This window comes from Rhagoletis pomonella, unplaced genomic scaffold (assembly GCF_013731165.1).
Source record: "Rhagoletis pomonella isolate Grant_MI unplaced genomic scaffold, Rhpom_1.0 Rhpom_scaffold_00013, whole genome shotgun sequence".
NCBI lineage: Eukaryota > Metazoa > Arthropoda > Insecta > Diptera > Tephritidae > Rhagoletis > Rhagoletis pomonella.
The window spans coordinates 2,748,215-2,769,369 of record NW_023458567.1 but is presented as its reverse complement, the minus strand read 5'-3'; the positions used below and the strand labels follow the sequence as shown (position 1 = coordinate 2,769,369).

Sequence of the window (21,155 nt, the reverse complement as noted above, 5' to 3'; positions counted from 1 at the left end):
TTTTTTTGTTTTGAATGTCTTAAAAGTTTTCACTAATGTACGCATGTATGAATGTATGTATATTGTTAATATTTAAAAAAAAATATAGTCAAATTATTTTCATTACTGAACAGTCACCGAAGCGAACATTTTTTCACTTAAATCATATTTCCGACACTCCCACGCCATGACGAACATTTAACACGCGCTCTCATCCATTGACGACCTTTAAACTAATCGACCGCTTCAGTGTACGCTGTCTTTTCACTGTCTATTACTATCGTTTAAATGTCAAACTAAACCAACTACATATACTATATATGTACATACATACCTACTATTTAGTGGATATGTATAGAATTTTGACTGCCTTAGCACGCCCATTAAACCACCAGCTGCCCATCAGCGCGAATTTTCAATTTTCGCATTTGCCGCGGGGTAAAGAAACATACGCATGTCCTAACTGAATGTTTATTTTCTACGGTTTCATTTTCTTTCTTTTGTCTTCAAATACAGGGCGCATGCCCAGCAGGGAACTCTTGAGTTAGGGAAGAAGACTTCTTGTATAAAAATGTTTAACGAAAAACGGCGCTTACGTTATTTCCTCCTGTGAAGGAATTTCAAAGCTACGGCCCTCTAGGGTATCTCATACGATCTGTTGCTTTGAGTAAAGATAACCTTGCACAAGAAAAAGTTTATGGTGGCCGTTATGCCATTTATGTGTCTTTTGATCAACAAAAGTTTTTCGTAGATTGCCAGAAGGCTGAGAAAATCAAGTGTCTGGAAGTATCCATCGGCGGGTTCCGACTCTTTCTCTGACCGGCGTATCTCTACATAAAACATCGGACGATATTTGGCCTTTGATATTTTTCGTTTGGAAATTCTTCGCCTTTGGGTATCTACTCTCACAGACTACTCTAAATTTAAGTGTAGTGTAGCGAAAAGAAATATTTTCTCTTGATATATTTTGTAAAATACTTGGGACGGATTTTAGAAAAGATTGTTTCAGTACAAATTAAAAAAAAATATGTATATATTTTTACCGGCATACATATTATGAAAGTCGGAAGAAACACCATCTAACTACATATGTAAAAGTAATATTTTCTTCTTACTGCAACTGCGACAGACTGACTTGCTGCAGAAAGCTTTTCAAGAATTATTTAAATGAAAAGGAAGTATTTTTTATTTATTTATTTTATTTTCTATATCGCTTCTCGCTCAACATAGCGAGTTATAGTTAAAAAAAAAATGCCACGCCCTAACAAACTAATCAGGAATTTTGCATCCGTACAAAGGGCAACGTTATTTTGCTTAAAGATTTTCCGGCAGGGTAGGCATGCATTTGTTAGTATTTACTTTGTAGCCAGACAGTATAGGTGTTCTAATAAATTTTATGCATTTACTGTTTGCCTTGTAGGTACTGCATCTGCTAGCCCACAACAAATGACGAATAGAGTAAAATCAGTTGAAAGAGGAAACTAAAAAGTAAGCAAATTTTGAGAAACAAAGTAAAAAACGGTGGCTTTTAAAACACGTTTTTTATATTCCATCACACAATTTTCGATTTTTTTTTATATATTTTTTTTAATAAATCGAAGTGAATATCTACCAATTTTCCTCAATTATTTAGAAATATTTTTACTCCGCTTAGTTCTTAAAAAAAATAACCATGATCTGCGTTTGTTCGCCATGAGAAGTTTAATTGTTGTTGTTGTTTTAACAGCATACAAATTCCCCAAAGAGTTCTTGGGGATTGTTGCTGGAGTGACAGTCCTCGACCAGATATAAATCTGGGTCGTTCCGGTTACGTAGACCCGACTGTCGTGGGAACATGAGAAAATTAATAGTTTCCTTCGGCTTTTGTGAAGTTCTGAACCGAAAAAAAAGAATTTTCTATTATATTATTTTAATTTTATCACTAAAAACACAAATTAATGTTTTTTTTATAATTTTATCATTTAAACGATTTTTTCTCTTCAAGCCTTCAAAGACTACAATTCGCCCTCTGACTGATGCACAGCAATATTTCCGTTAGTATGCGTCACTTTAAGAGCGCCTAAAATGCTGCTACACTTCATTTGAGGAAAGGAACGCATACATTTGAAAGCATATAAACCAGACCCTATAGGAAATTTTAAAGTAAAACACGCGCACCTTTTTTGGAACATTTTAGTTATATTTTAGAACAATAAAAACTTTTTTTCAGTCGCTGTTGCCGACTTGTTCCCAAAACGGCATTCACAGATGGGGAGTTGGTGTAAGTCGAGACCGACTGCCCATGAATGCCGTTTATGGCCTGTGGTTACGCTGTCGGATCCAGATATTGTTTTATGAACCTCTGGACTTCTTCGGCAAGTTCGTATAGATGCTCTCTGACGTGCCTACGCGAGGGCTCTACACCTACTTGCATAGCATAATGCTGTGATCCTTGACTGGGGAGAATTAGGCCCTTTCATTTAAGAGGTGCTGTGGCGACATCAGAAGGCATCCCATGGCGGTCCGAAGTTCCGTGTTTTGGCAGGTCTGTAGCTTCATCCACTGCGTCTTGAGCGTTCACGACGATCGCACCGGCCCTGCATAGTTAACAACCGGCCGGCCAATTGTCTTGTATGTTGCCAACAATCTTTCTTTGTCTTTGCCACAGTTGCTGCCAAGAGAAAATACGGAGAGATCCGTTTATTTTCGAGTACAAGTTATCAATTCCATTCCCGGAAGACGAGCAGTTGTCAGCGTACGAGATAGCAGAGACTTCCCCGGGTGTTTGAGGGAGATATACATGCCTATTACGGTATCCGACGGATGCCATTCGCACGAATCTAATACTTCACTCTCGCTTGTTATGGAGAATCAGATTAGATCCGTGCGGATGGCATCCGTCGGATATCGTAATAGGCATGATAGTAATTGAACAGAAGCGGGGAAAGATAATTCGCTGACCACCGTTTGAGTCTCTGTAAGAGACAGGAAGCCCTAATGTCCTCTAGTAGCGTGGAGTGGCTGACGGTGTCAAACAGACAACGCTACTACTAATTTAAGGAATTCGAAATGAAATAACTTAAAATAATAGACATAAAATGATAAAAACAAATAAGTCAAGTAATGATTTTAACTATTACGAAAAAATAATCAAAATGTAATAAAAATATGCACATCGAAAATATATTTTAATTTTTAGTATGTAATTACTAAAAGCTTATATAAGTCTTTTTGCCGAAGTTTTTTATATTATATATTTTTTATTTATATTTTTTCGCAAATAATCATTTCTTTTATACATTTTAATAACTTAAAACTTGATTTATTTTTATTTTAATACAGGCTAAAATTGTCTATTAATAGCTAACTAGATTGTTGTTCTGTTTAAAATGTTTCATAGTTTTTGTTTGATGACAGGAGTATTTACTATTTAGTACTTACATATATAGGTTTTTAAGTAGAAAGGAAAATTACAAATTTAAACGACCGCTTTAATAGTTAGAAGACAAGAAGATTAAATGAATTTTTACGTAAACTAGTTTTTAGGTGAGTGAAACAGCGCACAGAAAGTAGAGTTTACAATGTTGTTATATTCTTGTAGCATTAAAACTAAATTATAAATGCGATTTTTAAGAGTAAAAAGTTTTAATAATTACATATATTTTTACTAAACGACTTTATTCAAACGTTTTACAACAAGGAAAAGTTTAATGTAAATGTATAAAAAAACAGACAGTAACAATTAAAACATAAATTTCTTTGACACTTAAGTTTAACTTTTTTGAAATTTTTCGGAGATAATAGATGGATTACAGAAAACTTGTATATTTCAGTTTTACTTTTCATACATATAACTTTCACTTAAAAGTAATTGTCTTTGAAATCTCATTTGGCAAACATAAATCATTTGCGATTTTCAACTGTATATGGTAGCAATTAGTCTGTTCCTTTACCAGTGAGATTTTAAGGATTTAGTCAGCAGTCGTTTTTAAGGGACATTTACGATAGCTTTAGTAATATCTTCCGGACTAAAACTGACTTATTCTAACTAAATCCTGCAAGTCTGGCGGATAAAGGAACAGACAAAATATGGCAGACTCGGTCCGCACATTTGAACACTTTCTAATTTGATTTTAAATTGATATTGCCTCGCCAGTCATCTTTCTCGGACTGCGTTGGGAGCCTTTGGTGCGCAATCCCACTTGCCGATGTTTGATTTTATATATGTATAAATTTCGCTTGATCCTCAATTTGTACTAATCGAAATCATTACAAACAAATGTTTCTTCGTGAGTGTATAAAAATTCGCTTGAAAACAGGCCACTACGCCAACGATCGCATTGCGAACGGCCGCACCATCTCCTTACGCATAATTGAAGCCCAAAAATATCTTACACCATTTGCGATGCTTCTCGCCCAGCATGCTCTCCGAGCGCTTGAGCGCCGCCAAAAACGTGTACGCGCCATAATCAAACTTCTTTAGCGCCGCATTGAATTCCTGCAATTGTGCATAGGTGCGCGGCGCTAGATACAGCCCCGGCAGTTCGCCATGTAGCAAACGCACAGTGTTCTCTACAATGAAGCGCAGCGAAGCGCGTCGATGATTTTCGAATGATTCGCGTTCCCCATACATATTCTTCTGATCGTCGCACAAGCGTATGTCGTGCGCTGCCAAATTACAGCAATACAGGAAAGAGCTCAAGCGTTGCTCACCCACCGCTGCCTGATCAACACCGGGCAGCATTATCTGCAACACATCAGCGGTGCTGAGTATCTCCAAATCATCGACCAGATAGTAGCTTATCAGATCTTTCAAATTGTGCAAATGCTCCAGCTCATTCGATTCATAGTAGCACATCGCGTAGGCGTGCTGTATCAGCGTCTGTCGATAGTGATAACTGCTGTAGTCGCTGATGTGTTTGCGCATAAACTTCTCGGTCATCATCAGCTCCGAGCATATGAGATCGCGATCGTTTTGCAATACCCACATGCGATGCGTCCAAGCGTGATAATTGTTTGCGCTGCGGTCGGCGCAACGTTCGCAAATACCCAGCTCGCTGGGCCAATCGATGGCGTCATGACCTGTAAGGAGTAAAGAGTATTAATTAAAACAGCAAAAGGAAGTGAGGCGATAAAAGCTGCCTGAAAGCTGTTAACACGAAGCGCATCGAATCCCATTAAATACTCACTCTGAAACGAGTACAGCCAGCGTCGGTATGCGAATGCCTCGCTCGATTTCGGCTTTTTCGACAATATCAACGCAGAGAATTTAAATTCGCAATTTATTTTCAAATGATTCGTCTGTACCATCTGGCGGCGTATGTGCCAGAATGTGGTCACATCCGGGTTGACGAGCAGCGCTACATTCAGATATTTCAGCAAAACATCGCTGTGTTGCAGATAACGTTGCTGGTGTTGGCGCCGGTAGCCGATTATGGTTTTGTGTGAATGATGGTAGACATGTTTCATGCACCACGCCTCCAAGCCAAGATGGTGTTCAGTGTGGATCACGGGAGATTTGTTGCGATTCAAGAAGGTCGGTATAATTTCGAAGGTGGAGCTAAAAGAATAAAATAGAATTTTAATACACTGGTGTTGAATCTCAGGCAGATTAAAAGTGACAGTTAACGGTCATTAAAAACTTGATTGATGCATGTGTATGTGTGGGTGTATGTGTATGCACGCTTCCTTGAATATATACACTTATGTACATGCTTACAGTCAGTGGCAAAAATATGTATACCCGACGTTTTGACGATTTTATTTATTTATATTTTCCAAGACGTATTCATATAAGGTGGTATCGATTCAATAAATACAAAAAATACGTGTATTTTGTTTTGGCTTTTAGCCCAGCTGGATTAAAGAAAGTGTAATTGACAACCCAGTGCGGCTCTGTATTAAAGTACAAAAATGTCAAAAAACAATATAAACAAACGATTCAAAATTCATAATTTTTTTTGTCAATTTGACATTATATGATGGTTCTTATGAGAGCAATGTTAAACTCAATCACACTTTGTTAAAGACCTTTTTGCTTTTAGCGGGTCATTGCCAACAACAACACAAACACTCTTAGGTTTTCACTCATTCAATAGCGAAATGCCAAACTATCACAATCATACGCTATTCACATCTGATGAAACAACACCACCTTATATGAATTCGCCTAACTAATCTCCATACCAAATTATTCTATTTTTTTAATTGAGATATACGGTGAGGGGAGTGTCAGTGAAAATCGTACGGTAATTTTTAATTTTTTTTTATATTTTGTTTTGTTTAGATTTTGTTAATTTTTAATCAAAATATAGTTCAATACAATACCACAACAAAATCCATAACTAACCTTGTAGCAATTAAAAAAATCGTAAAACTTTCATCACAATTTCACTTATTTTATTCAGAATTTTTTGAATTTTGGGTATGCAGTTTTATAGCCCATTCAATTTTAGTATAAATTGAAAGTTTGAAGTCGCTACAAAATACCTTTGTTTTTTGAGATTTTTTTTTTGTCCAATGTGTACCGCAATCTCGTTTTTATAAAAAATAAGAAAATCTAAACAAATAAAAGCGTCAAAACGACACGTTATGCATATTTTTGACGCTGGCTGTATATAATGGGTGGTCCAAAAACTTGTTTCTTCCTAAAGCTTGAATAGTTTACAGACAAGTCATCAAAAGGAATTAAAACATATTCCTTAAAGAAAATGCTTGGCTGTGTTTCTATTATCTTTGATTATGCTTTATTCTGGCAAACTGGTACTCTCGCTACATTGCAGTCTATCTTTCTTTTCTCAATTTCTTTTAAGGTTTTTATAATTATTTGTTAATATATCTTTTTAACGAAACTATTCTAACTGGAATTTAGCGAAAGTGTAAAAAATAATAGATACTAATTCCCTCAAAAAAATCATGGCTATGAAAAATATAAGCTGTAGATACAGTAGAGAAAATACAAATAGGGGAGACACATTTTAGCATTCTTTGGCTTATCCCCTTTCAATTATTTAGTTTTTATTACTTTTTTTATGAAAGTGTAGCTCCTTATCTAACAAAGACCATGTAAGTCAAAATTTCAAACTTTGTACAAAAATTTGCGAAATTCGACAAAGTTTTATCAAAATTTGAAGCTTTTTAATTAGATTTCTTAGAAATAGAGTACCGTTGATTTTTGGTATTTTTTTTTTTTTGTGGAAGGTGTTGTTCATTTTATCTATACAAAAAAAATTACCAAAGGTCAGCGGTAAGTCCAAGCTACTTCAAACTTGCACTTGATTATACCAAAATTTAATGGGCTACTAAAATGCATACTCAAAACAAATCTAGAAAATCTGATTAAAATTTTGATCAACTTAAAATTTCGTCGAATTTTTATAATGCTCTACAAAGTATGAAATTTTGATTTACAGTTTTATTTAGATAGTGAGTTATATTTTCATAAAAAAAAATAATAAAATTTTTTTTTGCAAAGAAAACTAGCCAAAACTTGCTAAATGTCTTTTCCTTATTTACATTCTCGCCACCGTATAACTTATGTGTATACATTTTTGCGATAATTTTTCAAGTTTTTTCTCTTTGTTTTGTTTTAAATAAAACTGTATTAAAAGATGTTACGTCTTTTTATTCTAAAAACAAAATTGTATGTTCGTATTCGATGCTTTCGAAATGACCCGATTTTCGACAACAGTAATCTGGTCACCGTAGGCATAATACATATTTAGGCGATTCCACGCAATTCTAAAAACTTAAAAACCCAGAAATCGTAATATTTTTTTGAAAAAAATTACAATTTACGTAGGTACTAAGAGTTTTCGTGATAGTAGTTTTTACTTACTACTATATAGCAACTTTTTACTACTTTGAATAACCTTTTTAAAGCTTTTATTCTCTAAAAGAAGCTTGCATTTGGAACACCCTTTAAATGAGTATGTTTGTATGAATGAATGATGAATGCATGTACTTACATTTATTTATGAAGTGATATGTAGCTAATAGAGCAGCACTAGTTGCCTCAGTCAGTAATGATAAAAACAAACACACACAGTAAATTTATCACGTAAACACAATAACAAAAATAACAAAACAACAGTATGACAAAAACTTTGATAGACTTACATATGTACAATATTTATGCATTATTGCACACATATATGCACACGTACGAGTATTAGATGAAAATGAATTGTTATGGGCTCAAAACAGCAGCTGCTCCAGCTCAATTGAATGACAAGGTCAAATATTTGTCTCTATCGTCGTCGTCGTCGTCGACGGCGATGGAACCGTTGCTCATAGGAATAGCAATTTTCGTGATAACCGACACAAACCACAAGTCACAGAAGTGGATAAATAGATACATATATACATATGTATGTACTACTTTTGCTTTTGGGGGTATGTATGTATGTATGTATGTATTACGTGGGTACCGCTTGAGTATTATGGATATGCTGACTGCCTGCCACCAGCACCCTGCGGGAAGCGGAAAGTGGCAACGTGGTCGCTGGTGCACAATCAAATAATTTAACTCATAAAGCTAATATCAATGAATAACAACAAAAACGTAAATGTGGCATTTGAAAATAGTATGTATGTATGTAGGCAACCAACGGGAATGGGAAAATATTTATGCCTATTATTATTTATAGGACAATTTGGCTTCTTTTTAACCGACTTCACAAAAAGTAGGGAGGTTATCAATTCGTCGATTTTTTTTTTTGTTTTGGATCCACGTTAACCGATTTCTATAATTATTTTTTTTTTGTTTAAGAAAAGGTGTTACCTCACAGGTTTTCCCATACTAATTTGGTTTAAATGCGTAAATAGGATCATAAAGAGATTAACGATAATCTTAAATTTTTATATGAGAATGGAAGTCGATTTTTTTTGTTTGCTTAAAAATTACTTGTTATAATATGTATATACTGGTTATTTAAGGGCCAAATTCACAGTGCGTAGTTAACCACTGATAAGAGTTTAACTATTGATTTTCATATTCACAACGCTCAGTTAACAAAAGTTTAAACCAGCTTGCCCCCATAGTTAAACTCTTGTGAAATAATTTTTTTTTGTGAAGGAAAACGGACGAAAAACAGCTTCTCATAAAAATACAGCCGCCGTTCGGAGTCGGCGTAAATCGCCCTATCTCAAACGAAAATACATTGAAAATGTGCCGTTTCTGAATCGGCAGCTGAGATAGGGTGTTTTTCAATAAAACTCTAAAATAGGGCTTTCTTGAACCAAATTCTGAAATGAGTAGGGCATTGTTGAAAAATTTTCTGAGATAGGGCATTTTCAAACTGGCTGCCGAGAAAGGTCGATCTTCCACTCAGCCATCGATATGTATATACATATGTACATACATACATACATACATATCGCACGTTTAATAATATATAGAATTATTTCAAAATTCAATTTTTATACGAAAAGACAGCTGGAAAGACAAATATCTTCGCCATTTTTGGCAGGTTTAGTAATCTGTTAGGCTAATTATATTCTCCTTATCAAGGTTATTTATTTTATGATTAAATCTCTAAAAACGTAACTTTTGAATTACATCTCTATATTATTAAACGTGGGATATATACACACATAAATACATAAATACATATTTTAGCATGTACACGCATTTATCTACTGATCAAAACAATCAAAATTGAGTGGCTTCCATGATATTTTAGTAAATTGCTCGCAGCATATGTACATATGTATGTTCATAGGTACATATGTATGCATGTAGGTGTGTATATACAAATACAACACAGCATACGGGATTCTCATGATAAAACTATGAAACCATAAAAAAATACATATGAGGAAAATAAAAGGCGCTAGCAGCGGTAAGGTTTATGCGTACCTTTTTTTGGACACTTGATTTTCTTTTTGTAATCGACATCATAAATCAAATACAGAACTCCCAATTTTGTTTATCTAAAAGTGTTTTGTTTGCGCAACGACTTACTGTGATGCCGTTATAGCTTGGACACATTGGACATTGAACAACTTTGTAAGTATGTAGAGTTATATTGCCTGCCACAAATCACATTCATGAGTATGTATGTACATAGTATATAGTTATCTGTTCAGGTTTTAAAACTAACTGCAACCGACGCGAGCTTTATTGGCAAAGTTGGTTTCTTTGTCCCAAGGGCATACGTTTTTTAATAATAGAACACAAAATGTGTCACTTTTGATTGTATCAAATAGTTTTTGCGTTTCTGACATACGGGATAATAATAATTTTTTGGCGCTTACACTTTTGCTAAGTGTTTGGCCGATATTCTCCTCCAATTTTTGGTGTGTGTCTTGACGTTGTTAGTCAAATGGAGGGACCTGTAATTTTACACCGCCTCTGAGCAGCAAATGTTTTTTATGAGAAGCTTTTTCATGGCACAAATACACTTGGTGATTTGCCATTGCCTCCCAAGGGGCAGGGATCGAACCCACTTTGTTGAACGTAACAGTATATAAATGAAAGAATTTTTGGGTATGCAGGAGTGACAGACCTTGGCCAGAATCCGGGTTGTTCCGGTTACGTAGACCCGAATGTCGGGGGAGCCTAGGTCCTACGGCGTGGTAGTGCTCACCTCTAACCACACAGACACAGCGGCCGCCAAACGCGATACATATTGGTATGTAGTTAATCCGCATATTAAGAGCATGTGTCATTGAAAGGAATCGCCGATTTAAAGGGGGTTAGGTCGCCTATTCATTTACAAGGACGCGGACAACAGACATTCATAGACCAACCACTGGACCCGACGAGGTACCGACGAGCGGTTCCCACGACAGCCGGTTCTACGTACCGGAATGACTTGGGTTTTACCCGACCAAGGGCTGTTGTTTCGGCGAACTAACCCCGTTTAGGTCGGACGTTGTTCGTCCGTAGGGCTACGTATTCTTCTGCTCAGGGCTGGTAGCGAGTCAAACCCTGGGCCAGAAACTTGCACCTGCTGTGTATGCCAGAGACGACTACACCACAACTCCACCTCATTCGATTGCGAGCTTTCTCGCTTCTTTACTGCTAGGAGCCTAACCCTCTTCCCTACAAAGTCCTCTGCGACCTTATTTACCACCTGAACGAAGGACGTCAGACTACCGCTGGGTATTCACATTGATGACACACCAATTCCGACGATGAATAACCCAAAAATACTCGGAGTAACATTCGACAGTCTACTCTCCTTCTATGTGCACACAACCGCAATTGTCAACAAGGTACAGAGCCGCAACAAGGCCCTCAAGTCGCTAGCCGGCAGTACTTGGGGCAAAGACAAAGAAACGTTGCTGGCAACATACAAGGCAATTATCCGGCCGGTTCTTAATTACGCAGCACCAGTGTGGTAGCCGGGGATCAGTAGGACGCAGCGGTTGAAGCTTCAGACAGTACAAAACAATCCACTACGGACTGCTACTGGATACCTTCTAATGTCGCCAGAACACCACCTACACGACGAGGCGAAAATGCTCCCCATAAAGGAGCACAACACAATTCTCTGCAAGCAATACCTATTAGAAAGCCACAGACGGACACCCGAACAGACAACTGCTGCAGCGGAGCCCTCGCCAAGACATGTCAGAAGGCATCTTTACGAACGGACGGACGATGTCCAGAGTTTCATAAAGCAACCTTTGAATGCCGTGATCGGAGCACAATCACCACATGTAGCAGATAGAGCTTCAACTGCCAGGAGAAACCCGCGTTACCGTGGCTCAGTTACGGTCTGGATACTGAAGCCGCCTCAATCCCACTCAACTAACACCCCTCTAAGGTGGAAAAGGTGAATGTGCAAAAATAACTTGGGCATAAGATCTACATACATACATATGAATGGTATGTACATACCTATCTTAGCTTTGCTGGAGAGGGCCATAATCCAAAAAATCAAAGAACCAGAAATTTCGTTGAACGGGCTGTCTCAGCTGCCAATATACATATTGAGATTGGGCATTTTCGGAGCGGGATAGGGAGTTTACTAAACGACAGCCAAGATAGGGCGACCTTCCACTGAAATAGAGGAGCATTTTCTTCTAATGAGCTTAGAAGCAGAGTGGAGAATCACTATTGCGAAAAAGTACTACTTTGGACTGAGTAGGCAATTGAGAAGTAAAGTCCTCTCTCGTCGTACAAAGATCACACTCTATAAGTCAGTCATCATGCCTGTGCTGATGTATGGCGCGGAGGCATGGACAATGAAAACATTTGATGAGGCGGCTCTTGGAGTTTTCGAGAGAAAGATTCTGCGAAAGATGTACGGACCTTTATGCGTTGACGATGGCGAATACCGCAGACGATATAACGATGAGCTGTATGAGCTTTACAACCATATAGACATAGTGCGGCTCCGCTGGCTTGACCCCGTCGTTCGAATGGACAGAAACGCTCCTGCTTTGAAAGTATTCAACGCGGGCCACGATGGTGGTGACAGAGGAAGAGGAAGGCCTCTTCTGCGTTGGAAAGACCAGGTGGAGAAGGTCTTGACTTCACTTGGCATTTCCAATTGGCGTCAGTTGCACAGATGAGAAATTACGTGCTGTTTTGGTGTCTACCAAAATCGCTTCGACGGTTACAGCGCCGATAAAGAATAACAATAGAAGAAGAGTGGCGGTCATTTCTGCATACTTAACTAAAGATTTTATTTATTATTATTTTTTTTTTATTGACATTGCAGCATAGCTCCGATATGTACATACATACATACATACATATGTACATACCCTGCAAAACATTTTTTAGAGTATTCTGAATTGTAGAGCAATTTTAAAGACTTCTTAAAGAACTCATCCGATTTTTTGCTGAAATTTCAGAAGAAACTCAGTAAAGCAATGAAAATAATGCAGTTATGTGAAGAATTTCTTGTATAATTTTTTCAAAATTTTCTTATTTTTTCGTACAGAAATTTCTTTACGAGTTCGTGTCAACCACTTCATATAATTTTCTTTGAAGATTTGTAAAAAAAAAAATCGTTACAGAAGTGGGATAGTACTCCCAAAAATTGCGTTAGGATTTCGGGAACTTTGGTTTGCAGGGTATATATAAAATTTGTTTTTGTCTCCAATCTCCAATCAAATTAGCATATCTAAAAAATGTACTTACAGGTCTGGGTCCTTGAGGAATACCGCATGTATGTCGTTAATGATTTTCTCGCAGAGCACCTCTTTCTCATTGTCTGTATCCATATCCATGTTGAACTATGTGCGCGGTTGAATTTTTGGGTGCTACTGTTGTTTAACAATTTTTTTTAAGTATTTATTCTTAATTGGCCTTTAAACGAAATTTTTATTTTTTTATATTCCTAAAATTTTTTGCGTTTTCTGATTTATTCCTCCTGCTCGCGTTTAGTTTTTACACTCAAGTATGTAGTAGAAGTATTCGCTTTCCTTTGTAGTTTTCTCGTTTATTTATAGGTAAACTTTTTAAAATATGTTAAAAGCATACAAACTTTTTAGAGCACGGCCCCCGTTGTGTTAAAGCAGGTAAATAATAAAAGAATAATCGCTGAGCACAACGCAAACCACTGATCGACTAATCCGACCGAAAACAACAGCACAGTATGTTTTCAAAAGTGTAATAAATTTCAATTTAAATAAAAAACAAACCAAGAATAACTATAGAACGTACAAGTGTTCTTGTTCATATTTTTCTTATTGTTGTATGCTCATCCAACTGTCCGTGCGTGTTTGACCACAATTGTAGACATGGGTGTGTGAGTGCGTTCGCCCCAATGCCAGCGCTACTTCTCCAAAGCAGAAACGACTTCGACCGCGACAGTTTATATGAGATACGCGAATGCGAGATGCCTTGAGGAGCTCCACTAAAACAACAGTACAAACAAATATGTATGTATGTACGATCGGGCACGCGCCGCGACAAACGTACGTACTAGAACTCGCAGAGTTGGGGGACAGCACAATACAGTTCCAGTGCACCACAATCACAAAATTGTCGAAGAAAACAAGCTTCAATTGGCGATATAAATTGTTTATGCACTTTTTTCACTTTTTAACCTATCCGCGAGCAGTTGCGTCCAATTGGAACCACCAACCCAAACAAGATCCAAAGCAAACACCAACTAGAAATTGCTCAATGCGATGTGGAGCTACGCCGTCAAAACTCCCGCTCAATTGTCAAAATACACATGCTTGTATTTTGGGGCTACACTCGGCGTTGCCAATCGCTGGTGACAAGTGTCAGTTTAGAAATGCAGTTGTCAACTAGAACAACAGTGTTACCAAGATTTCTTTTAGTTTATTACCAAAATCACCAGAAAGTTACCAAACTTAACTTATTTTATGTGCAGAACTGTACATAGATATGTTTGTACCAAGAATGCACCGTGTTTTTGTACATAAATCCGAACACACCAAGCTTTTCATGCATCCAGCACTCCATTCAGTTATAATTTTTATATCTGCGTGATCGCTAAGTCACAACAACAGAAACGCTTGGCGAGGATTTCAAACCTAAGTGTGACCGAAGACGAAGCTGACGAACTGACAAGGTAAGACCAGTAAAGGTGCGGTTAAACGAGGCAATGCAAGCGCTTTTTCTACGCTTTTCGCTGTCAAAATGCGAAATCGAAATACTACTTTGCCGTGTAAACAGAAAGTCCATTTTCAGATTTGCAGAAATCAATTTCGGAAATAAATATCGCAAGGTTACGCAAATCGATTTTCAGATATAAGTTGTGTTCTCTTACAAATTATCCAGTAACTTGCCAGTAATTCTCCAGTAACTTAATTTCTGAGAATTCGCTCTCATAGCACGAAATACAAGAACGCAAAACCAGTAATAATTTGCATGAACCAAAAAGACAAGATCACGCGGGCAGGAGAGTAGCCCGTTAGAATCGCATTAAGGAAAAAAGTTGAACGATTTTGACATTAGCCGTTTATTTACATTTCTTCGTTGTTTACAATTTGGTGGTGGCTTTTTACTGCAATTTTCTTCATTTTCGCTTGTGACAAGGTGTGTACACATAAGATAAAGAATAATTTAACACAACGGCATGATTTTTAGAAGAATTTGCATAATAAAAATGATTTTTCATGCGTTCAACAATTTCGCGGTTTTCTCCGTTCTCTTCGTTGTTTACTTCTTACATCAAAAATGGCGTCGAGATTTCGGCAGCTAGAAAATAACTTTTTTCGTTCTTTCCGTCCCGCGTGATCTTGTGTCTTTCGTTCATGATAATTTGTAAGTTTTACGAACAGCTGATTAATTTGTTGTTTATTCGCAGCTAGTTCCTATTAAAACAATATATATTATACTTAAATAGGTTTATTTTGTCAATTTCAACTATGAAAACCTCATAAACATTTCTTTTATTAGTTTTAATTCCATCCAGCAACATGCGATCAGCTGTTTTTCTCACTTGCAAGTTCTTACTAGCAAAAATTTAATTCAATTTCCCTTTTCTTACAATTTTTTTGGGTACAAGAACACCAAAACGTGATAGTTAGTACAAACTATCGCGTGCAAGAACGCTACTATAATTTCAACCTGCTCGTGCAGCACTAGCAGTTTTCATTTTTGCTGCAAGTGCCGTCAAACCAATCGAGTGTTGTCGTATGACGTGATTTCTGCCGAATTTCTATAAGACTATAAAAATGTTTCATCACATTAAAAAAAAAAATACTTGTAATTATTGAATTCTCCTGATATCAACAATACAAAAATTAAAGCATTAGACACTGTGGATATTTTGTGCGCATTTGAACATTAAAAAAAAGATTCATGTCAGTAATTTTGTTATAAGCATAAACATTTCTGACAACATCGTTGAAAGTGGGTTTGTCAGCATTCACCGTGTAAACAGACAAAAAGTAGTATCGGAAAGTTTGATTTTCAGAAATAAAAACTGCTTTCGAAAGGTGTAATCCCTTTTGAAAATTTTTGGGTTTTGGACAAACTTTTGAAAAGGACTTGCACTTGCAACAGCCACTTAACATGTAGGACCGAATAGAAAAAGTTAACAAATTACCAGATTTGATAACTAACGAAAAAGAAATAGAAATTTTGGTAAAAAATACCAAATCGGCAACGCTGTTCGTAAAACAGCTGATTACTGTCACTTACGACGGTCGATTATGAAACAAAAACAAACGATCGCTGTTGAAAGAGAAATAAATAAGAAAATTTGCTGTTATGAATAAAATTGCCAGTACACGCGTATAACAATTAAGCGTATAATTTGTGATAAAATTTAAACATTTACAAGGGATGTCAACCAAAGTTGTAGCTACGGCGACGGTGCGTGCGCTGAAAGGACGCAAACTGATGCCCACACGAGCAGCTCTAACCTTGGTAAGCTGCGAAAACTGATGAAATTATCCTATAATAATAGGTATAGTAAATAATAATGCTTAATAAAAAAAAACTATTTTTAGACAACAGCCGCAGTGAATCGCATTAAAGAATTGTTAAAAAATAAGCCAGAATTTGTGAGTATTGGTTAGTAACCGATTAGTCAATAAAATACAACTTCCTGCAATTACAGACAGGTTTGAAAGTGGGGGTGCGGCAGCGAGGCTGTAATGGACTCTCCTATACGTTGGATTATGCAAAAGAGAAAGGTAAAAGTAAAAAATACATATAATTTGAACCTTAAAAATAAATATGTTTGCTTCAGCAGATAAATTCGACGAAGAAGTTGTACAGGACGGTGTCAAGGTGTTTATAGATAAGAAGGCGCAATTGTCTTTGCTTGGTAAGAATTTGTTCGAACCACCCACCGCAAGTTGCAATTATATAATAGCCTGCTGACGCTGATGTTTACATGTTTCTTATCTTTTACGATGTACTTTTTACATATTGGGTTCAACAAACTCTTCTTTTTTTCAGGTACGGAAATGGATTTTGTCGAGTCAAAACTATCGAGTGAATTTGTTTTCAATAATCCCAACATAAAAGGTACCTGCGGATGTGGCGAATCGTTTAGCTTCTAAATAGATGAGAATGGAAAAAGGGTGTAAATACGAAATAAGCGACCAATTTAGAATTTGTTACAAAGCTTCTCAGCATACTCTTAAACATAAGTATGCTATAAACTAGTTTAAAATTTCATTTAAGCGATAGTTCTGAATTATGTGTTTTGTTTTAAATGGATATATTTAAAACTTTCAACTAAATATTTCATTGAATATAAAGAGTAATATTGAACGCTTCAGCAGAACCTTAATGTATCTATGTACGAAATCAAAAATCAGGGTTGTATGAATTTGCTTGCATTTTTTTATTATTTTCCATTGCATGCTGAATAACCATTCTCATCATACTCCTCTCTGGTAAGCAACATATCTTTGAAGCCATCACTGCAAGCCAGCTCCTTTCCACCATACCAACCATATGAGATGGGATCTTCGGGGAAAATCAAAGACACTTCAAGATCATCTGGCGCCAGTGCCCGAATTTCCGCTTTCAAGCGCGGTATAAAGCCTGGAAAAAGTGAGCTTCCTCCAATGATGAGGATATTACGAAGCAATTCGCTGTGCGCGTACACCGGACAATCCTTGAGACAATCGATTACAGTTTCTGGTATGCCTATTTGGTGAATGCCCACATCGCTGGGATTGAACAGCAGTTCAGGTACCGTGAAGCGTTCGTTGCAAAGACGTACCGTTTGCTGATCGCCTTCTTCATCCTCCTCATTTTCATTTTCATTCTCCACATTTTCTTTGTTGCGAATGAAACCACGTTTAACTGTTGTAAAATCTGGCAACACATACTCGACTACCACTTCTGCGCGTTTCTCGGCAGAACTATGCACCCGCATGTCATCTTTGAAGTCTTGCGACACAAAGCACACGTCTTCTTTTATTTGATTCACAACATAAGACTCGTCCATCATATTTAAGTGTCGGTACGAAATAAGCTCCTTTAAATGATTTGTCAGTACTTTTCCGCCCACCTCAATTCGGCGTATACCCCTCTCCACACGCCTCCCTCGCACGAATGGTACCACGTGTGTGAAGCTGTAGCCAACATCTATGACAACGCAGTTTAAAGCCTGCAGTGGGCTTTCCTCACTTTCTGCGGAGTAATTATATGCCGCCAATTCTGCTGTAGTGCACTTATGCACGCCGAAACAATGATACTCCTCGAAAAGTATTTCCATCATCGCCTCTTGAATGCTAGCGAAATTTAATTGCGGTTCGGTTATAACAATGGGCCGATCTTCCAGCGTAATGCCGGTACCTTCGTTACTGAAGATATGATCCCAGACAGTCTTTTGTATATCCCAATTGAGTAGGTATCCCTTTTGAAAGCAGAGTATAAAAAACAGCCCGGATGCGTCGCGACATTCGTCTATTTGGCTGCCAATGAATGCACGTCGTCGTTCTGCCTTTGCCTTCATAATACAATTGGGCACAACAGTCGGATCCTCTTGACTTGACAACCCAACCTTCGCGCTGTATGCACCATTGTCCAGTACAACAGCATCCATCTTCTCGGAGCTCTTTTTTCTCAAGTCGAAAATGATATGTTGCCAAAATGAGAATGGAGACGCGAAATGTATAGAAAAAAATGCCAAAAAGACGCGTAAACAAATGGAATTTGACAATTAGTGCTGTTCGCTAAAAAAAAAAAACGTGTACAAGTTGGTACCAATTGTTACCAAATTTAGCAAGATACGAACTATCACTTTAGATGAAGACCCCTATTATTCAATTGCTCAATAAAAATTGGCTGTCTTTTCTGTTGTGGGGGTTTCATTCGTGCATCATAAATTTTCTGTCAATTTTCAGCGTTTGAGCTTTTGAATTTACGCCAGCATAGGCATAACCTCACAATAGTAAGAAACCTCACAATAGTGAGTATGGTGATTTTTGTGAGCGCAACAGAATAGGGCTGCAAGTTTATTCTCTGAATTCGTACTGGCTTTTCCAAACGAACACAACTGATTAACTTATCAGCAAATAACATCTCTGGATTGCGTTCTGTGTCAAAATTTCGTAAATGTCAATAGTAAACAACAACAAAACCTTTTTGGCGTTTCTATTAACGCTTGTCAAATTTTCGCAGAGGCAAATTAGAAATTTTATGTAATAATCAAGGTATTATTTATTCGCTTAGATAAATATGTCCTTATCGCGTCAAATTTTGGCAAAAACAGCCCAAAGTGTACAATGGTAAGTATGCAATTCATCATTTGATATTTCATTGCAATTAACTTCATGTTATTCATCAGGTCGAAGGCCGTAGCTTTGTGCAGTCGCAGAATGGCTTCTGTTGGCTCGCGAGATGCACCCCCAATTGATGTAAACGCAGCTATTGCACGACCGGAAGAGGTGGAGCGAAAGAAAAAACTCAGCGGAGCCATCACTGTACCCACAAAGGTCGACCTTAGCCCCATTAGTGGTGTGCCAGAAGAGCATATTAAAACAAGACGTGTGCGCATACATGTGCCACCCAAAAATGCCATGCAAAGTGGTACTGATAACGTTCAACATTGGCAAATTGAGTTTGACAATCGTGAACGCTGGGAAAATCCACTGATGGGATGGACTTCAACGTAAGCTCAGTATTTACGCTATTTAAGATAATTAAGGCAAATATTAATATTTTACAGTGGAGATCCACTATCCAATATGCAAGTGGAATTTGGTTCCAAAGCAGAGGCAATTGAGCATTGTGAACGCAACGGCTGGCGTTGGTTCGTGGATGCTGACGAAAAACCAAAAAAAGAACGTGTCAAGAACTATGGCTTGAACTTCCATTGGAACAGGCGCACACGCGTATCCACTAAGTGAAATTACGTAAAATTCTGAAGAGTAATGCTAGGCTAGCCTAGTGCAGACGCTAATGAACGTTGAGAGAAATAAAGCAACTTTTATGGATTCGATTGCTATCTAAAATGTATTATTAAATTGATCCAAATACCTGGCTTACAGCCCGACTTTGGGACTCTCGGGATAATCTTCTCTTCTATGATGGCCTCGCCTATAACTTCTACTCCGCCGTTTGTGACTTTTCTTTTCGATGCTTCTATTACGGATCGTTCCCTTGAGACTTTTCCTTTTGCTATGGCTTCTACTGCGATGTTTATGTTTCTTTCTTTTCGTCCTACTGCTACGATCGCGGGCATGCTTTTCATTCTTGTGACTTCTGATAGGACTGCGACTTTTATGTCTACTTTTCTTTGAACTTTTGGGGTCAGCGCTCCTACTTCTACTTTTGTGGTAATTATAATGCTTCTCGGGCTCACGAATTGCTCGTTTACTCAATCTTTCGTACTTTTCTATAGATCTTCGCTTATGTCCTTTATACATTTCCGGTTTAATTCTACGCTCCTCTCCAGATTTTGTTTTAAGATACTGTTGCAATGCTTGCATTTGTAGATCTAAAACAGCGCGCACCTCTTCAATATGCGTTGGCTTACTCTTTCGATACCGCCGGCGTTTTTTCGTTTCACGTTTCTTTTGCGCTACAATTTCAGCAAACGTTAGTGAACCTTCATTCAATGCCCTGAAAGGAATAAACATGTTTTCGCATTTACTCATACATCATCAAATGTTTTAAGCAAGCATATTTAAACTATTTTCATACTTACGGCACATTTAATGCTAGCTCGGAGCATTTCTCTGTGTTAGCCACAACATGCTCGTAAATGGCGAGCTTCTGCTGCCGTTTAAAATTCAGCTGCAAATCTGAGAATCTTCTCGGGACTTCTATGCTTTCGTCATTTACGATTTTACGTAATTCTGCAACATCTAAGGAGCACTATGTAAAAACTTTATATGTACTACTTGTGATTAACAATAAAATACCGGTTTTTATGAAATTGCCAGTAGCATAGCTTGGAGGAAACTCTGGTTCCGAGTCAAAGTCCACATGAACGTCGTTTTGTGTGGCATCCTCCGAATCCGTGCCCTGTACAATAATCTGTAAGAAAACTTAACCGCTGAAATAAATCTATTTATCACTTGCATCCTCACATTTTCTACATACACTCCATTCAAGGCGTTCCAAAATTTTCCTCAGCCGTGCTTTGCTCTGAACTATGAATGCATTCAAACAGGTATCCTTGCTATTATCGGCCATTGTTACGATTTAAATGAAAATCCCATATCCTACGCGCTTTCTGCAATTTTGGCGGTAAATAAACTAAAACCAAGACGCTTCTCTCGCTCGTTTACTCCTCGGAGACAATCTACGGCATTTTTGTTTTTGTTATGAGAGCAGCTGATGTTGG

At 37.4% G+C, this 21,155-nt stretch overlaps 5 protein-coding genes across 10 annotated transcripts in view; 2 read left to right on the top strand and 3 right to left on the bottom strand.

The window, feature by feature from the left end:
- Positions 1-21,140, bottom strand: part of LOC118748498 (U11/U12 small nuclear ribonucleoprotein 48 kDa protein) — a 24,701-nt gene extending 3,561 nt beyond the window's left edge. The window contains exons 1-5 of one of the 2 annotated variants that reach the window (XM_036482992.1): positions 20,899-21,140; positions 20,731-20,856; positions 20,514-20,673; positions 19,844-20,428; positions 16,189-16,295 (exon numbers count right to left, since the gene is read on the bottom strand). In XM_036482992.1, the coding sequence (XP_036338885.1) occupies positions 19,849-20,428; positions 20,514-20,673; positions 20,731-20,856; positions 20,899-21,004 (972 nt within the window). In that variant the 5' untranslated portion in view covers positions 21,005-21,140 and the 3' untranslated portion in view covers positions 16,189-16,295; positions 19,844-19,848. Of the gene's footprint in view, positions 1-16,188; positions 16,296-19,843; positions 20,429-20,513; positions 20,674-20,730; positions 20,857-20,898 lie in introns of those variants that run through there. The other variant, XM_036482991.1, reaches the window with a different exon arrangement.
- LOC118748497 (protein prenyltransferase alpha subunit repeat-containing protein 1) lies at positions 4,192-14,181 on the bottom strand. Of its 4 annotated transcripts, none has more exons than XM_036482989.1 (5): positions 13,404-14,180; positions 13,257-13,341; positions 13,058-13,182; positions 5,148-5,518; positions 4,192-5,040 (listed from the first exon to the last, which is right to left on the bottom strand). In XM_036482989.1, the coding sequence occupies exons 3-5, from the start codon at positions 13,144-13,146 to the stop codon at positions 4,322-4,324; spliced, it is 1,179 nt and encodes a 392-aa protein (XP_036338882.1). In that variant the 5' UTR covers positions 13,147-13,182; positions 13,257-13,341; positions 13,404-14,180; the 3' UTR covers positions 4,192-4,321. The 4 variants fall into 4 exon arrangements, with proteins under 4 accessions (XP_036338882.1, XP_036338883.1, XP_036338881.1 ...); XM_036482990.1 differs by having other exon boundaries at positions 13,583-14,180; XM_036482988.1 differs by having other exon boundaries at positions 13,058-13,179; positions 13,257-14,181.
- Positions 16,000-17,180, top strand: LOC118748500 (iron-sulfur cluster assembly 1 homolog, mitochondrial). 2 transcript variants are annotated; one of them, XM_036482994.1, is made up of 5 exons: positions 16,000-16,267; positions 16,351-16,404; positions 16,461-16,536; positions 16,593-16,670; positions 16,805-17,180. In XM_036482994.1, exons 1-5 carry the CDS (start codon positions 16,184-16,186, stop codon positions 16,906-16,908), a joined length of 396 nt encoding a protein of 131 aa, XP_036338887.1. In that variant the 5' UTR covers positions 16,000-16,183; the 3' UTR covers positions 16,909-17,180. The 2 variants fall into 2 exon arrangements, with proteins under 2 accessions (XP_036338887.1, XP_036338888.1); XM_036482995.1 differs by having other exon boundaries at positions 16,011-16,267; positions 16,596-16,670.
- LOC118748496 (actin-related protein 6) lies at positions 17,172-18,546 on the bottom strand. Its single transcript, XM_036482986.1, has one exon. It carries the CDS (start codon positions 18,405-18,407, stop codon positions 17,199-17,201), a length of 1,209 nt encoding a protein of 402 aa, XP_036338879.1. The 5' UTR covers positions 18,408-18,546; the 3' UTR covers positions 17,172-17,198.
- On the top strand, positions 18,936-19,811 carry LOC118748499 (NADH dehydrogenase [ubiquinone] iron-sulfur protein 4, mitochondrial). Its single transcript, XM_036482993.1, has 3 exons — positions 18,936-19,092; positions 19,152-19,475; positions 19,533-19,811. The coding sequence occupies exons 1-3, from the start codon at positions 19,043-19,045 to the stop codon at positions 19,711-19,713; spliced, it is 555 nt and encodes a 184-aa protein (XP_036338886.1). The 5' UTR covers positions 18,936-19,042; the 3' UTR covers positions 19,714-19,811.
- Positions 21,141-21,155: the final 15 nt, after the last annotated feature.

Coding starts and splice junctions, on each gene's coding strand:
- LOC118748496 (XM_036482986.1), bottom strand. CDS start 18,407: ATGGATGCTGTTGTACTGGACAATGGTGCATACAGCGCGAAGGTTGGG.
- LOC118748499 (XM_036482993.1), top strand. CDS start 19,043: ATGTCCTTATCGCGTCAAATTTTGGCAAAAACAGCCCAAAGTGTACAA. Junction 19,093..19,151: donor ACAGCCCAAAGTGTACAATG/GTAAGTATGCAA, acceptor GTTATTCATCAG/GTCGAAGGCCGTAGCTTTGT. Junction 19,476..19,532: donor CTGATGGGATGGACTTCAAC/GTAAGCTCAGTA, acceptor AATATTTTACAG/TGGAGATCCACTATCCAATA.
- LOC118748500 (XM_036482994.1), top strand. CDS start 16,184: ATGTCAACCAAAGTTGTAGCTACGGCGACGGTGCGTGCGCTGAAAGGA. Junction 16,268..16,350: donor CACGAGCAGCTCTAACCTTG/GTAAGCTGCGAA, acceptor AACTATTTTTAG/ACAACAGCCGCAGTGAATCG. Junction 16,405..16,460: donor TAAAAAATAAGCCAGAATTT/GTGAGTATTGGT, acceptor CTGCAATTACAG/ACAGGTTTGAAAGTGGGGGT.
- LOC118748497 (XM_036482988.1), bottom strand. CDS start 13,146: ATGGATATGGATACAGACAATGAGAAAGAGGTGCTCTGCGAGAAAATC. Junction 5,519..13,057: donor TTCCTCAAGGACCCAGACCT/GTAAGTACATTT, acceptor TTATTCTTTTAG/CTCCACCTTCGAAATTATAC. Junction 5,041..5,147: donor CTGGCTGTACTCGTTTCAGA/GTGAGTATTTAA, acceptor TACTCCTTACAG/GTCATGACGCCATCGATTGG.